At 44.4% G+C, this 17,724-nt stretch overlaps 1 protein-coding gene across 2 annotated transcripts in view; it reads right to left on the minus strand.

The window, feature by feature from the left end:
• SRD2 (snRNA activating complex family protein) overlaps nucleotides 1–17,724 on the minus strand; it is a 78,576-nt gene that overhangs the window by 31,488 nt on the left and 29,364 nt on the right. For both annotated transcript variants that reach the window (XM_087394282.1, XM_087394281.1), the window contains exon 3: nucleotides 3,795–3,861. In XM_087394282.1, coding sequence (XP_087250408.1) covers nucleotides 3,795–3,861 — 67 coding nt within the window. The remainder of the gene's footprint in view (nucleotides 1–3,794; nucleotides 3,862–17,724) is intronic.

Here is a 17,724-nt window from a genome sequence, read left to right on the forward strand (position 1 = left end):
TTTGTAAGAGCTCATACGTAGAAGCGCATCCCAAAACTTCTTGTTGTAATCCTCGAGATTCCTGTATTCCCTAGCATTCAAGTTATGCCACTCAGTCATGACATCCACTTCAAAAGTAGTGGTGAGCCATGCAGCTGAGAATGCCTTTTTGAATTCAACCCATGTAGCAGGTGTTTGGCCCTGAAGGAGAAGGTTAGACCACCATTGCATGGTATTTCCCTTAAGGAATGTTGCTGCCTTCCTGATTTTCAAATACTCTCTGAAGTACCCTCCAACAAAAGCCAAATCAAATTGCTGCAAGAAAGTAAGAGCCTTCATTCTATCTGCATAACCATTAAAGGTCTCAAACTTCACTGCTGCCCCCCTTCCTTGTAATCCTTCATCTTGAGCCTCGGCTCCAACCAATCATAGCTAGGGAGCTGCAAATAAAGGGGCTGCTGTCCTTGGGGTCCTTCAGGACCTTGAAGAACACCCCCCACAGCTGGGTTTGCAGGCACAGGTGGTACTGGCTGAGTGTATGATATCATAGGGCTGCCTCCCTGCAATCAAGGCTATATCCCCACATTAGCATACAAAGAATTTGGGGCTGGCTATGAGGTCATGGCCTGAAAAATGGATCCTCCTCCAAAGTGTGTAGGCTGAACCACATAATGTGGTTGGGCCTGCTGCCCTTGCTGCACATTCTGAGCATTGCTACCATGCTCATTCCCATTTGGTCCCTGCCTCTGTGGCACTGCAAGTGGCTGTACCACTGGTGTAGGTGGCTTTGATAGTGGCTGTACCACTGGTTTCTGTGGCTCTAGTTATGGCTGTCCCACATGCATCTGTGGACCTTGAATGGGTTGTGCCTCTGCCCTTAGCATCAAAGCTGGATTATGCACAATCTCAGCAAAGCTCTGAGTGAGCTGAGTCAAAACTTGCAACACAGAAGCCATCTGTGTTTGCATTACTGCCATAGCATTTACCTACACACTTGGGTCAACACCCAATGCAACTGTACCCACAGGATTTTGCATTTGTGGAGCTGGCTGCCCCAATGCATCAACTTGAACATTCTTCCCTTCATGGGCTGCATTCTGCACTCTTATTCCAGGGTGTGCTCCCCTTATTTGTAGCTCTTGGTCAGACTCTGAGTCTGCATCATAACCAAGCCTAATATTATCCATATCCAAAAGCAATGGATGGCTGTACCAAAATCAGCAAAAGGCTTTCTCTATCCAAGCTGCCCAGGGACTCCTCTGAATGACTTGATGAGGGATCCCGGCAATCGAACCACTGTAACCGGCCTTAGAACACTAAGGGCAGTGTATCTGTCTCTACTAACTCACAATGATGAAAATACAGCCAACTTAATTGATTCCCTTCGTTCACAAACCAAACTCAAAGCATAGAACTTCATTGCACAACATCATGGAACCATTCAAGACAAGGGAGGCTAGAATGCCCCTACTCAGAAACATAGAGAGTGACGAACTCCCAGTGCTATTACCTTGGTTCCTTTCAGTAGTCTGACAGCGTACCAAGCAATGCATTACCCATTTCCAAACCATTACCGAGCCCAAGGCCAACCACTGCACCCCCAAGAAGAGAGTATCACAACAAGTGCCCCAATCCTCTCCCGGGCCAACGGCAGGGCATCCAACCTAGCAGGAACTCAGTAAAGATAGCTGCAGCAAAGAGTACAAAGGGAAGATGAGAGTTCAGCCAACAAAAAGAGCTTGTTTCAGCCCGAAACAAGGATAATGACATGTATAATCCCATTATGGTTAGGCCTGGGCCATTAAGAAGCCGCACATCTAATTGAGGCATACATGCTCAATTGTGGCTTCATTCCCTGAAGTTTGTATTGTCTAGGGACCACTTGTGGGTAGTATTGGATGCTGCAGATAATGATTCCACATTGCATTTCTGTCACCCATTGGCTCCAGTGTCGAGCTACCTTTGAGTTTGCATGCTGAAAATGTTTGATGTGTGCTTGATGACCATTGCTGTCTGTCAGGTTGGAACTGTGAGGGCATTGTGGTTTTGTCCTTTTAAAAGGAATGTGGCATGTAGTTTAGCTTTAGGCAAAAAGTTTTTCCTTATTGTATATGCCTTTCTAATTTTTCTTGTTATACTCACAAAATGTCCTGAGTGTTGTATATTTTCTGCTATTCTTATTTATTTCTTGTTTGAGCTGCCCATTTGCAACAAGATCTGTATGCACTCTTACCTCTATTGCAAACTGACCATAATGTTTTTGTGATACACCCATATCAGAGACTTTGTGTAATATGTAATATTGTTGCCCTTATTTTTATTGGACAAACGTGTCACGGGGACGTGGTGGTGATGGTGAAGTGTCTAAACTAACTGTCCCTGAATTTGGCCTAGGGTACGAGGCTAGGGGCCTTAGTTAATGCCCAAAAGGTACCTATGATTTTATGTGCAACAAGTGCAACTCTTGGTGCTATTAGAGTGGTTTCATTTTCTAAGGTCATTGGTTTGGTTCAATGTGGTCATCCTTTAAAAACTGACCCCCTAGAGATCCTTCAAAATAGGGTCATTGGTTCCTTGCACTAGGGTCATGGTGTGCCATCTGAGCCCCGAGGGGCATTAAAAATCCCACGCCTCATTTTGCTTAGGTGTTTGCTGGTGGCCTATCTGCTTGCCTTGTGTCACCTCTGGACGCCCCTGGAAGGCCCTGGATCCCTTCCTTGGCTCTCCTTTCTGTTTTGAGACTTCACCCCTACCAGAGCAGCCTCATTCTCTTCATGGCGGATTTCTGCAGCTCTCCATGTGCTTGCTGAAGTCGATTTTCGAGCTTTTTTTCGCGACAGTTCTCCTCCCCTTGGTGCCCTCTCTTGCTGGCATGCTTCCGAGACCTGGACGCCTTCATTCTGGGCCACTTTTGAAGCTGTTTTCGACTTTCTTCGTGACAAAAGTTCTCTTTTTCTGAATCTGAAGCCATATTCATGGGCGCCTCTCTTCCTGCTCCTACCTGTTGCAAGGTGCACTGAAAACGGAGCTGTTTGTGGGCTGAAAACACTGTTCTGGTGGACGAGGATCTGCTACAGCTTGCTGGATGCACTTTTCTCTGATCTTTTCTGGTTTTGGAAGACACTCCTTGACATCTCTCTCCTACCAGAGTTTGCTGTCCACTTCTCATCCTACTTCTGGAGCAGGACACACTATCCTGACTGATCGAGGACACACTATCTTGTAATTACTATGACTCATCCCCTCTATCCACCCTACAGCTCATAATCCTAGAAAATTTGCACATAATAAATAAATATTTTCTCAGCATTTTGAAGTATCTTACAAGTGGGCCCTTCCTATGACATACACTACTTTTAAAGTTTTTGACATGTCATGTGGCAGTCAATCTACTGCCCACATGACAGCCCTAATCCACTCATCCCATCCCATGACGTATGTCATCCTCCCCCCGCACATGTCCTCCTCGTATGGGGACTCACAGGTGGGGAGGAGACCATTCTATTCCAACACAAATGCACTGCCATCTGTACAATTCATTGTCAAAAGAGAAGCAACTAGAAAAGAAACAAATTTTGAGAGATTTCAAAAGCTTGGTAATGGACACAGTAAAGTTCCTTCTTCTTTTTTGTTAACACTAACAAGAACACTGATAGGAAACACTGCAGTTATATATATTTGACGTGCTATCACTATTCATTGTATGTGCCTTTTCCAGCTTTCAATTTCAACACTTGAACAAGTTCACCTCATTGATCTTGGTAATAGCTTCCTAAATATGTCAAACCAAAACAAAGATATATGAGGCAACACACCTGTAACATCTTCTCAAAAAAGTTATTTACAAGCTCCTCATCTGAAGTAATCTTCAAGTCATCCACCCTGTGATCATTAATGGCCATGATAAGTATTAAAAGGAATACAACGTTTAAAATATCACACAAATAACCAAAAGCATCCTAAAATAGGCAATGCCAAGAACCATGGGAAGCAGCCTACAAGGAAGTGGTCGGCAATATGCCCACCTGAATAGCTGATTCTTTCCTTTTTTTTTGTCAAATTTTAATCAAATGTTCCATTTTTGCCCAAGAATCAGGCACCCTAAAAAAAGAACATCAATTAACCATTTCACTTTAGTTATGGCTCTCGTAGGTCTCCTTGCATCTCTAGAGAGCGTGATTAATGTATACACAACGTTTTGGAGCATTATTTGGTGAAAGAACGGTGACAAAAAGAATACATTACATCTTTATACAGCAGTGACTTGCATGAAATCGTCACGTATATGCATACTGCAAGGGATCTAACATTTGGAGATGGGGATAGAATAGCAGAAGGAAGGGAGGAGAAGAGAGGAGAAGGGGAAAGAAAGAGAAAGAGGGAGAAGGATAAGGGGATAGAGAGATAGAGAGAGGGAGGAGAGAGAGAGAATGAGCGTAGGCAGCAGGAAGCAAGAAGGAGGAGGGAGGGTAGATAGGATTAGATGTCACATCAAAAGGTACATAGTAGGGGGTGGATGGAGACTTATATAGTCCCTCCACATTTTCCACCTAAAGGGCCTCTAGCTTGGCCTCTTTTTCCCCGTCATTACAGCCATCCCTTCCCATAGAATTTAGCCCTCAAAAATTCATATGCGGGCTGTTAAATAGGTGCAGCAAACAGCAAATAATAATCAGCCCAATAGGAGATAGGGGTTGTCCTGGACAATGCTCTCTGGCTGCCATGAGTTCTCATCCTCAAGGAGTCCTTGCCACTTGATAAGATACTCGGTGTAGACTTTGTTTTGGAGTACGTGATCCCTGAAATTCATGATGCGCTCCGGAACATAGAGTATGTGGCCCTCCTCATCCATAGGTGGTAGCTCAGGAAGGACTTGGATATGCTGTCCGACATGTGGCTTCAGCAAGGCCACATGGAAAACATTATGAATCTTGGAGGTCCTCGGTAGCTCCAACTCATACGTCATCTCGCCAACTTTGTGGATGATCCTGTAGGGACCGTAATACCTGTGAGCAAGCTTCGTGTTGGTGTTACCTTTCAGCGAGGCATAACGGTTCTTACGGAGGCATAACTGCACATAATCCCCTTCTTCAAAAGACAATATCTCCTATGTTCATCTGCATACTTCTTCTGCTTGGCTTGGGCATCCTGCATATTCTTTTTAGCCAATTGCAGAAGGGCATCCATACTCTCCAAGTCATTTCTTGCTTGCTGATTTTTCACAGCCATGTCTGCAACTAAAGATGGCATACCTACTGTGCATCCATACATAGCCTCAAACGGGCTCATGCCAATAGAGATGTGCTTGGTACTGTTGTAACAAAATTCAGCAAGTGCCAACCACTTATCCCAAGACTTTTGTGTGTCATGACAGAAATGCCTCAAATACTCCTCCAGCCATTTATTCACCCTTTCTCACTATCCATCCGTCTCAAGGTGGTAAGCAGTGCTAGGTGTAAGAGAAGTACCCACTGCTGTAAATAATTCCTGCCAAAAGTGACCCATAAATTTTGCATCTCTGTCGCTGACAATCTCCCAAGGGAAACCATGATGCTTAAAAACATGCTCAATGAACTGCCAAGCAACCTTTGATGCTGAAAACGGGTCTTAGTGGGTATGAAATGGGCCTGCTTTGTCATTCTGTCAACCACCACAAAAATGCTATCCCATCCCCGCTCTGTGGAAGGCAACCCTGTGATGATATCCATAGCAATGTGAGTTCATTTGCCTTCTAGAATAGGTAGTGGCTGCAAGAGAACCACGGGTAACTGGCTGTCCACTTTATTCTGCTGGCAAGGCAAACATTCACTGACAAATTTAACTACATCCCGCCACAAGCCATCCCAGATAAAGCTCTATTTGACCTTTTCATATGTCTTAGTAATACCCGCATGTCCTACCATAGGAGATGAGTGCATTTCCTCTAAGACCAGCAGTCAGTACTTTAAATTTGGAACCAAATAAATTCTGCCCTTGCACCCCAATAGCCCATTATGCAACTTAAATTCAGCATGCCCTTGGCTTGATGGGCCTCTGTAACTCCACAAATATGGAAGCTGCCTTACAATCCTGCATGTATTCTTCCTGAATACCATGAATCCACTCCTGATAGATGGTAGAAATGGCAGACAAACTGCAAGCCCACATACGGGATAAGGCATCAGCAACCACGTTTCTTTGCCTTTCCTGTACTCAATGTCGAAATCATAAGACTGAACCGTAGCCAGCCACCTCTTCTGCTTCATTGACAAGTTGGGCTGCGTAAGGAAATACCTGCGTATCCTATGATCTATCTTAATCTTGATTTTGCTACCGTACAAGTAGTGGTGCCATTTTTCAAAAGCATGGAGGATAGCCAACATCTCCTGATCACACACATGATAATCCAGTTCCTTGGCATCCAATTTCCTGCTTTCAAAAGCAATTAACCCGTGTTCATGCCTTAGCACATCCCCTAATCATTTGCCACTGGCATCTACCTCCACAATGAAAGTACATGAAAAATCAGGGCATGCCAACACAGGAGCATGAGTGAGGGCGAATTTCAGGTCTTCAAAGCTGCGCTGTGCATCTGTAGACCACATAAAAGCATCCTTCTTCAAAAGGTCTGTCAGAGGGGCTGCCCTCTTGGCAAACTTGGCGAATAAAGCGCCTGTAGAAGGAAGCAAGACCTAGAAATCCCCTCAACTGAGTAGGGTTGCGTGGCTGCGGCCAATCCTCAATGCATTTCACCTTTGCAGGATCCACTCGAATGCTATCCTTGCTCACAATGTGACCAAGATATTCAACCTCTTGTGCCATAAAAGTTCATTTGCTGGCTTTAGCATAAAGCTGATGCAACCTCAAAATTTCTAGCACTTGCTTGACATGTCTGATGTGCTCCTGCTTATCCTTGTTGTAAATGAGGATGTCATCAAAAAATACCAGCACATATTTAAAAAGGAGAGGCTGCAAAATCTTGTTCATGAGTGCCTGGAAGGTAGCTGGTGCATTCGTCAATCCAAAAGGCATCACCTTGAACTCATACAGTCCCCTCTCTGTGCAAAAGGTTGTCTTGTGCTCATCCCCAGCTTTCATTCTAATCTGATGATAGCCGGATCTCAAATCAATCTTAGTGAAAAGCTGAGCACCCTTGAGTTCATCCAACAGGTCATCTATCCTGGGGATTGGAAACCTGTTCTTGATGGTGACCTTATTCAAGTCTCTAGAGTCAATGCACATACGGTAAGAACCGTCCTTCTTCTTCACCAGGAGCATAGGGGATGCAAAAGGAGAAGTGCTATGAGTGATGAAACTCTTCTGAAGTAAGTCCCTCACTTGAGTTGCCACTTCCTCCCGTTCTACCTTAGAGAGTCAGTATGGGGCCTTATTGATTGGCTTACTGCCAGGTTCCAAGACTATGGCATGATCTACATCTCTTCTCTGAGGCAACTGTGATGGCAAATCAGCAAACACATCTACAAACTCTGAGAGCAATCTCTGCATATCACAATCATCAACACTGGCAACACAACAATTGGGGATTCAGACCAGAGGACAGAGCTTAAGGTTTGGGTACTGTTTCAGCAGCTCTTTACAATTCTCTTTTACAGTTTTGCACAGCACACTTCTCAGCTCTATATTTCAGTCATATCTCAGCTCTCTCGTAGATCTATTACTCCTAGCTTCACTCTCTCACTCACACAGTAACCCTGTATACCAGTGGACAGCACAAGCCTCTTCCTCGCCTTGCAGAAGTGCCCTACATCGTCAGTGTGGACAGCATCAAGGTTGCGGTATTGGCAGGAGTTGTCTCTCAGGTCTTTGGGTCTTGCAATAGTGTGCACAGTGTACTCTTCAGAAGTGTGTTTCCGTGCTCTCTCGAAGAATGTTATTTGCATCTTTCAGTTCACCAAGTATAAAGCGAATTCTCCCTTGATTGGGGGGGGGGGCCCTGAGTGGGTACAGGGACCCAATCGGTTCTCGACTCTATTCTCTCTCTACCCTCATCTCCTTTCTCTCTCTATGGTGAATAACGCTAATTCCTCACTAAAGGTTTAAAGAAGGTCTTCCTCCGATTACACAATCCGATAACCGTTGCCTGTTACATTGGTATCAAAGCTTCGGATTGTATGCAGCTCGGCAACCGCGAGTGTATGGTTGTGTTGAGATTCGGAAAGGACACACAATCAAGCGCCATGGAAGGTTCGGGGAAAGACGTCAACTTTGAAGACTATGAAGAGGAGAAAGACAACAAAAAGGATACGCTTCCGCCTAGTGCTCAAGAGATGATGGAGAATCTTCTGGAGCAGAATCGGGTCCTCCTACAGCAACTCGCAGAACATTCAGCATAGCTGGAAGAAAGCAGAAGACAATTGGACCAGAAAAAACGACGTCTTGAAGAAAAAGAAGGAGAAAAGCTGCTAGAAGAAAGAGGAACCACATATTTTAATGCATGAGGAACACAAAAATGAGGAGGCACTGCAACACGCAAAGTGCGCCCAGGCAAAGAGGCAACAAAAACTACACTGAGAGGCAATACTTCTCTAAGACAAACAGATGTTACCCACTATGCAGGCTAGTTTAAGCGCGGCAGCAGTCACCGCCACAACTTCGTCATCGACGAAGGTAACACCACTCACCCGGTCCACACCAAATTTCATTAGGTGTGATGGTAAGTGTGACCACTCAGCTATCCTTCACTTTATTCATCAGTTCATCCGCTCATTCCGTTAGCGTGAATTCAAGATGAACAAGACAAAGTCCACCTAGCAGCCCCTCATCTGACTAGTGAGACGGTTACCTAGTGGCAACATTGGGCTAGTAAGCATACTGACCCAACTTTTAAGATGGATTTCGTTTGGGCAACGTTTGTTGCCGATCTCAAAGCCCCTTTTCTACCACCGCAGTATATCCTTAACCTGGAGGATCAGTTTTCTCGTCTCTCCCAAAATGGTTTTCTTGTGTTGTCTTACAGTAGCAAGGTCATCACTCTAGCACAGCAATTGGGCATTTTTGAAAGCTGACTCTCGCCTAGGATCAAGAAATGATGCTAAACGGGGGGACAGCCCAAGTAGGTTCAGAAGGATTCCAAAGCCCCGCAGCAGTCAACAAACACAATGGGTAAGGATCAAAAGAAGGACAACTAGTACCAAAAGAAAGACGGCCAGGCTTCTGGTCAGAAGAAGGAGTCCAAGCCCAAGATGACTCCAGATGAGAAGGCTAAAGCAGGCATTACAGGAGGCTATCTACACCCCGATGAACAGAAGCAATACCACCAAGAACATCGTTGCTTTCATTGCCACCACAAGGATTGTCCTAAATGGCTTGCAAAAAAAGCTACTGCGAAAGCGCCTACTTTGTCAGTTGCCAATGTATTGGCTCTTCCAGTCCCACTACCAGCCTCAGCTCTACCAATGCAGTCTTGCCTGCTTTGAACGTTGTTCCCTCAGTGGTCTTTTAAGGTAAGAACCTTTTCAGCTGAGAAGGCTATTTTTAGATGGGATTTTATACTGACAGCTTTGATGGGGTGTGATATGATCCATGGGATTCAGTGGTTCCGTGAGCATGTACCAACGCTTGATTGGCAGTAGAACACCTTCACGATTGTGGCAGGTTTACCTGAACCCATCGTGATACGCAACGATCAGAGCATACCAAGGATCCTCTTCATATCTCATATCCAAGTAGGTCATGCCGTCCGCAAGGGTGCAATGTGTGCACTTGTTATATCCAGCGCCAGATCACTTCAGTTCAAGCCACTCCTCTGATGGGAAAAGCAATGGTGGATCTACTCCAGGAGTTCCAAGACATTATGTCTTCGGGATGATCTGCCACCCCAGCTACCTCTACACAGACCGGAAGACCATCACATCGATTTGATTCCGGACTCCACACCTCCAAGTAAGTTTCCTTACCGACTTTCCAAGTCTATGGAGGGGTAGTTAGAGCAACAGTTGTCTCAGTTACTACATGCAAGGTTTATTAGACCGTCATCTTCGGCATTCGCTGTGCCTATTCTCTTTGTGGCAAAGAAGGATAAGTCCGCACGATTATGCGGGACTACAGAGCACTCAATAAACTTACACTAAGTAACAAGTTCCCTATACCCCGCATCAAGTACATCTTAAAAAGACTCAATGGTGCAAAGTTTTTCTCAAAAATCGATCTCAAGAGTGGCTACCACCAAGTCCGTATTTCTTAAGCTGACATCCCAAAGACAGCTTTCGAACAAAGAAAGCTCATTACAAGTTTGTCGTCATGCCATTTGGTCTAAAGAATGCACCACCTACTTTTAACGAGATGATGTCTTGGGTATTTGCACATTACATTGGAAAAAGCCTATTCATTTTTCTGGATGATATTTCTTTATTTTTCCGCTACTGCAAAGCAGCATATTAAGGATGTGTGATGTGCCCTAAAGTTATTGCACGATAATCAGCTATACCTCAACGCAAAGAAAAGTAAGTTTGGGCAAATGGATCCAATATCTGGGATACATCATTAGTGCTCAAGGTATTCAATTAGATCCAGAGAAGATTCAAGCTATCACCAATTGGGCTGTCCCCACGACGGCTCAAGAGATCTGGTCCTTTGTGGGTTTGTCCAGCCTACAGCTTGCATATGGATGGGTTCTCAACATACGCAGTCCCTCTTACAGATACATGCTGCTCACTAGTAATAATGCTGCAAAAATTGCAGATTTTAAGGCTGAATTACAGCAGACATTTGAGATGTCCAATTTGGGGTTGCTTCACTACTATTTGGGCATCCAGCTTATACAAGATGAGAGAGGTATTGGGCTATTGCAATCAAGTATATTGGTAAGTTCTTGCAACAATTCAGATTGCCCCTAGCCCCTTATTACATAAACATTGTTAGGAAATATAAATATTTCTAGCACTCAATCCTAGAGTCCCATGCTTCCAGATGGCACGTAGCGTATAGATTGAAGGACAAATTGATGTAATGGGGTGTACCAAGGGGCACAAGGTTTGTGTGAGTTTGTGTGTCACCACATGGTGGTTAGTGTGACCAGTATGGTGGTAGAAGGTTCTAGTAGGTGACACTGCCCTTGTTTTACCAAGTGGTAAGACCCTCTTCATATTTGATTTATGTGAAGGCATATGGGATGCATGTGATCATGTACTTGAAATCAACTTGCTTGAAGCTACTCATTTGGTAGCATACCTCATTAAGAGAGAAGGTATGAAGAAGAAGGATGCAAGAAAGATCAACGGGCAAAGGAGTTACAAAAAGAAGGGCTACACCAAGAACCTCTCCATTGACAATGTACCTCACACTATGGTAGCTTGGAAGAGGAGGAAAAGGACAAGATATTTCATCAAGGGGGGATGGTTCCCCATATCAAAAATTTAGGTTCAACATACTAGGGTACTCTGCCCTTGCTATATGCATAAAATGAATGAAATAAAGTGTTTTGTGTGTGTCATATAATGGTACTCTACCATGGATAGTCCATCCTTAAATGATTGTTAGTCTTATGTGAGTTATTTCCTTGTCAGACCTATGGAAATTTCCCATGCATAGTCATTGTCCAATCCTCCAGCTGTAAACCAAGAGTCCTAAGAGTGAGTCATAGGTTGGGGCCATGTGTGTTGCCACATGATGGTGCGCAAGCCATGGAGCATCCCATGTACTACTGCTAAGGGATGAGGTCATCAATTTGTGGGGGAGAATGAAGGACAAATTGATGTAATGGGGTGTACCAAGAGGTACAAGGTTTGTGTGAATTTGTGTGTCACCACATGGTGGTTAATGTGACCAAGTTAGGTGGTAGAAGGTTCTAGTAGGTGTGATTGAGAGAATCATGGACCTGATTGAGAGATACTGGGAGAAATTTGTGGATCTAGATGCTCTACTGAGCTCACATATGATGTCACTCTTGGATGTAACTTGTACCTATATATTGGGCATATCTCTCATGAAAGTACCTATATATTGGGCATATCTCTCATGAATAATCACTCTTTTTCATCATCTTGGTATCTCCCTCTTGTCTCCATGCTACTCCAACATAGATGACGTCCTACCAAATGGAGACAAGAGCGGTTGCCAGAGAAACCTGCTGGCATCCCATCACCAAATTGCAGTAGGCCACCCATATGTTCTAGGCAGTGATGCTGGCTACCATCTCCCAAACACTATCCTCTGGCTAGCTGCATTTGAGGTAACATGGAAATTTGAATTTTAATTTGTTAATGGAAAAATGCTTAGGAGATATGAAATAGAGTGTGAGTTGGTTTGCACGTGCTGAAAGAGTTGGATTCAATTTTGAAGTGGTTCTTTGACCAAACCATTATACCAAGTATGATCAAAGGTCATAACAATGGTGAGATGCTTGAAGTTGAGGGCTATGGATCCTACGGCGTAGAATGGCATCTAGTTGGTGACTTCAAGACTATTAAATGTATGTTTAATGTGGCACATGGAGCAAATACAAGCCATCCTTGTCCATTGTGCATGCAAAAGAGAGTTAACATTGCAGGCAAGTAAAAAGAACCAAAAGCAATGGGCTTGTGAGCTTGCACAGATTGATCAAACCAAGGCACCGGATCATGATATTCCAGGGAAGGATCCATATAGGAGTCTAATTCTTGAAATTCCTCTTGAGAGGGTGTACATTTATTGCCTTCATGATATTTTTCAGAATAATTGAAAGGCTATTGCACCTATACATCATTGATGCTTATAACTTAAAGTCCCAAGTAGAGACTTAGAGGATGACAAAAAAAATAAGATATGTTCAATGCCCTAAGACTGGACCACAAACGAGACAAAAAATGTGAGATGACCTCTTGGTGGGAAACCTGCTGCTCAATCCAGTATCTCTCTCATGAGGGGATCCAGTCAACTACCTCCAACTGAAGAAGTCAGCCAATGCGAGTGGCGTAAGAGAAGAGAGCACCTCCTCTATCTTTTTCGAGTGCCCTATTCATCCTTACCAAACCACGCCCATGGATTCCACTAGACCTCTCTAAGAGGACTCGCCCCCCACAACCAAAGGCATCTATCTAGATGAATCCAGGAACTTTCCCAAACTCATCCTCCAAAAACACAACATAGTGCAGTTTCAATCTCATGATAGTCACTCACAAGGTTGAAAGCCATAAACTCCATCATGCATAGCAGGGACTAGCTACTATGACATCCCCACTGACGTCATCAGCGCCCAACAGTGGGTGTAGACCATAGTATAAAAATATGCTCTCACACATACAAATCCACACACCCACACATACTTGAGCATCCATTTATACAAAGTCTTCGTACTGAGTTTCTGTCGGCACTCCGGAGGTGAAGGGCAGACTCAGCCATGATGAAGGCTGGCACTAAAGGAGAAGGCTAATCAAAAGGTAGTCCAAAATCTCTTCATTCAAGCTACAACTGCTTGTGAAGTCTAAACATTTTCATTTTAGTCTCTCCCCAACGAGCATCTAAATCTAAATCTAGCTGATAGGGCAACGCACCATTTAAGATAGAAAGAATTATCACAACCAAAGGCATCATCTCGTCTCTGTCTGCCCGCAAGAAAAAGGAGCTAGATCAACAGTCCAGTCCTTGCCCCCACTACCTTGATCCCCTGCCACTATATCACTTCCATTGCCCAACCACCTCTAGGTCCTTTGCGGTCTCTAGTTGAAGAAGGCCCTGTTGGGATATCTCAAGGTGTATGCCTCAGGCACACCTTATGTTTCTATGTGTGAGTGCTAGAGGCACAGTTAGGTGCCCACAAGCACAGTTAGGTGGTGGAAAAGCCACATAGGATGATTGAGTGAATCTAGGAGCAGATTGAGGAGATGATTGTGGAGCTTTAAGGTCATCAGTGATGTCAGTGACCTTGTATGAGGTGCCTACTTAAGGACCTCTTTCTTCTTCATTCTATAAGCAAGTATTCTGATTTTGTGTCCACTCTACTCTTTCCTTTTAGTATTCCAACATGGTATCAGAGCCCTTTGATCCCCCTTGAGCCCATTTCTGCCACATCATCATCTTCTTCTTCTCCATTTTCCTCTTTCTTCCCAAAATCTTTGAGAGCTTGGTTCTCCATCTACAAACAGCCATTGCCCAAACCCTCTGAGCTGGAAACTCCTCTAGTATGGGCGAACTTCCACCTGCAAGCAATTGAAGAAAAAACGTCTGTGGTGGCTGCCATTCTCCAAACAGCGAATTTCTTCTGTTGCTCAATACTCCCTGCCTACTCCGCCATTGCCTGAGCCCTCTTAGGAGTAGATGGGCGACCTCAAGACGAAGATTTTGAGCCATTTTTCAGGTCATTTGGTTCAGTAACGAGGGAGAAATCGTCAAAACTCAGTTTCAGCCTGTAGCAACTCTCCCGGGCAAAAGTGCGCACCATTTCGTCCAACCTCTGTGCTGGACCTTCTCTGGTATATGAGCTTTCTTTTGCTTCAGAAAGCCCTCTTTTCCTTGCTTTGAAGAGTGAGCTACAAGCCCTCCAAGTTCAGCTTTTCAGTTTTGACAGTTTTGGACAAGTTTTTGAAGATGATGCTACATAAAATGCTACTCTAGCATTTCTGGTTTTTTGAAGCTTTCAATAACTTCAATACAAGTGTGGATTCAGTTTTGTTTTGACTTGCTAGACCTGGTTTTGATTGGAAAATGTTTATTTCATCCACTTCTATGAAGCATGTAAGAAGAAGCATCATTGTTTGAAAACTAGTCACTACTATTTGCTACATCAAGTGCCTATACTTTGGAAGTATTTCAGTTCTTTTTGCCTTGTAAGAGAGATAGACACTGCCCAATATCTGGGTTAGACCCTCTCATGGCTACTTTATATAACCTTGAGAAGTTCAATGGAAAGGGCTTCCATACATGGCAAATGAAGGTAAAATTTGCATTGATGCGGGAGAACTTATGGGGACTTGTCAAACCTACTCCTACCGCTTCTTCTACGGCCTCCAATGCTGGACAATCTTCAACTCCGACACGACCGGCAAGGGATCCAGCAAGAGAAGAAAAAGCATATGGTATAATTGCTTTAGCTTTGGGTGATGATTACATACATCATATCTCTGACTTGGAGTCTCCATCGGAAGCATGGCAGAAGCTAGATTTGATTTTTGGTGCAAGCTCTCACATATCTAAACTATCACTTAAAATCTCTTTCTTTGAATTAAAGATGGCAAGTGATACTACTTTAGCTGCTCATGTCAACTATATGCGGAGTCTTATGACTCAGTTAGCTTCTATCAACTCTCCTATCACCCCTGATGATGCTATGGCAGTACTACTTAAGAGTATGCCTGAAAGTTTTGATCACATTGTAAGCACTTTGAAGAATCTTCCCAATCCAAACCTTGAAGGCATTATCTCAGCTCTCCAAGAAGAAGAAAGACATATGGAGCTAAGGAAAGGCAATGACACTGCTTATGTTATGAAATTCCAGAAGGGCAAGTATTCTCCTTGCAATCACTGTGGAAAGACAAATCACCTTTCAAAGGACTGCTTCAAAGTTAATCCATGCAAGCACTGTGGCAAAAACAACCATAGTGAGAAGTTTTGCAAAGCCAAAGCAAAGACAGAAAATGCAAATCTACTTACAGTGAATGAGCCTCCACAAGATGAGGCATCCTTTGAAGATTATGCATTTTAAATCATCTCTATGTATGCTCCAGATCTCTCTTTTTATGTCAAGGTACTCAGCCTGGATAGTCCTCCAAAATGAATGAAAATAAACTATTGTGTTTTGTGTGTTTTGTAAACACCTCTGGTCACCTTATGATGTAGGCCATGTGTATGTTTTGTTCCATGGTACCTCCTGTAGACATTGTGTGCATGTACATGCAGGGGAGATAACCATTGGAAGGTCTTTTTGTATCCCTTTCTGTTTACCTTACACCCCAGGGAACCCTTGCTAGCATGAGAACCTAGCCATAGATTAATCCTTGACCACCATGAGATGGCATGAGAAACTATGAGACTAGATGTGTCCATGACATAGCCTGAGGCATTTCCTTGAGGGGGGGTTTGTTGGGATATCTCAAGGTGTATGCCTCAGGCACACCTTATGTTTCTATGTGTGAGTGCTGGAGGCACAGTTAGGTGCCCACAAGCACAGTTAGGTGGTGGAAAAGCCACATAGGATGATTGAGTGAATCTAGGAGCAGATTGAGGAGATGATTGTGGAGCTTTAAGGTCATCAGTGATGTCAGTGACCTTGTATGAGGTGCCTACTTAAGGACCTCTTTCTTCTTCATTCTATAAGCAAGTATTCTGATTTTGTGTCCACTCTACTCTTTCCTTTCAGTATTCCAACAGGCCCCCGGTACCTACCTATAGCTCCTACATGGGAAAGAGCCAAGGGACTGCTGTAAAAACTAGACCCTGAGGGATACTCCGATCTTCGAGAATTGTCCATACCATCGAAGCTAGTCTAGCTGCCCTGCGCAGGATCTCTTGCCATGACTCTAGGATCACTGCCTCGATCTCCACCATCCCAATACTTGCTCCCCTCAAGTGCAAAAGTGCAAGCACACGTACCTCTGTCTCCACGGGAAGGCGACGCCAGGCTTCGAAGAACCTAGCTGGTTCACTATCCCTTTGGGCCCATCCAATGTGTGTCCTCTATCCAAGCATCAACCCCTCCTAATCCCTGACCTCTGAATGCCATATAAGAGGCTGTCTCGAACTCCTCGAGGTAGGAGGGGCTGGCCTGAATGAGGCCCCCAGGTAATTGCAACCAAACAATGAGAAGGCTCCGCATCAAGGGGGAGCGGGGGGTCTAAGAAAATCCACCTACAGGATGGCTGCCTCTAACCTTCTATGCGGGGGTGTTCCTAAAAAGCCCTCGCTGAAGCAAGAGCTTCCAAGGCTCGAACCAAGTGTGATGCCTCATACCACCAACTTGACCAAGAAAGCTCTACTCTGTATCTCGCGGTCAATGATGCCAAGTCCTCCTTCAGCCTGCGTTAGAATAACCATCCGCCAAGCCACCCTAGCTCTAGTGTTCCATGTATCATCCAATCCTGCCCATAAGAAATTGCGCACTAGGCACCTAAGCTATCCGATGCAACCCCTCTTAAACAACCCTCATGATGCAATATACCAAACCGTAGTCAAAAGAACCTGATTGACCACAAGGGCCTTGCTTGCTAGAAAAAGCTTGGCCAAGCTCCAATACGGAAGCTTGCACACACACTCTCCAATACTGGGGCAATCTATTGTTGCCAACTCGGCAACCTAGATATCTCGTTGTGTGACTCCTCAAAATCCAACGGAAGCCAAGCACTGCCCACTGCTCGATTTCCTGAACCTCCTCAATAGTTGTGAGGAAACCAACTAATTTTGATCCTAGTCCCTGAGGCCACGCAATATGTCACTAGGGCTCCCCGAACCCCCTCTAGGCTCTCCTTGATGCCCTCCACAAAGAGTGCCATGTTGTCATTTAGCTCTCAATCCAAGAGTTTCTCCTCTGGGTGGATCAAAAGCCTCATCCCGATGAGACTTGTTGGTGAGAACACATAAAGTAGCCCAAAGACTCTACTACAAAGGCCCATCCAAGTACCTAACACCATCTGTCAAGCCACAATAAAACTTCCTTTCCCTTAGTGGCCCCATTGTCTCAGAGACGGACAGAAACCTAATGCCGGATCTGCAGCAAAAGTTTAAAGGTACACGTCAGAAAAAGAAGGGTCAACGCCCACATGTGAGTCCCCATATGAGAAGAACAATGGGGCTTGACGCCTACACATCGTTGTTAGGGTTTGGTATGAATTTTGGCAT

Source organism: Dipteris shenzhenensis, chromosome 2 (assembly GCF_047967505.1).
Source record: "Dipteris shenzhenensis isolate YYH24624 ecotype China chromosome 2, Dip_SZ_1.0, whole genome shotgun sequence".
Classification (NCBI taxonomy): Eukaryota; Viridiplantae; Streptophyta; class Polypodiopsida; order Gleicheniales; family Dipteridaceae; genus Dipteris; species Dipteris shenzhenensis.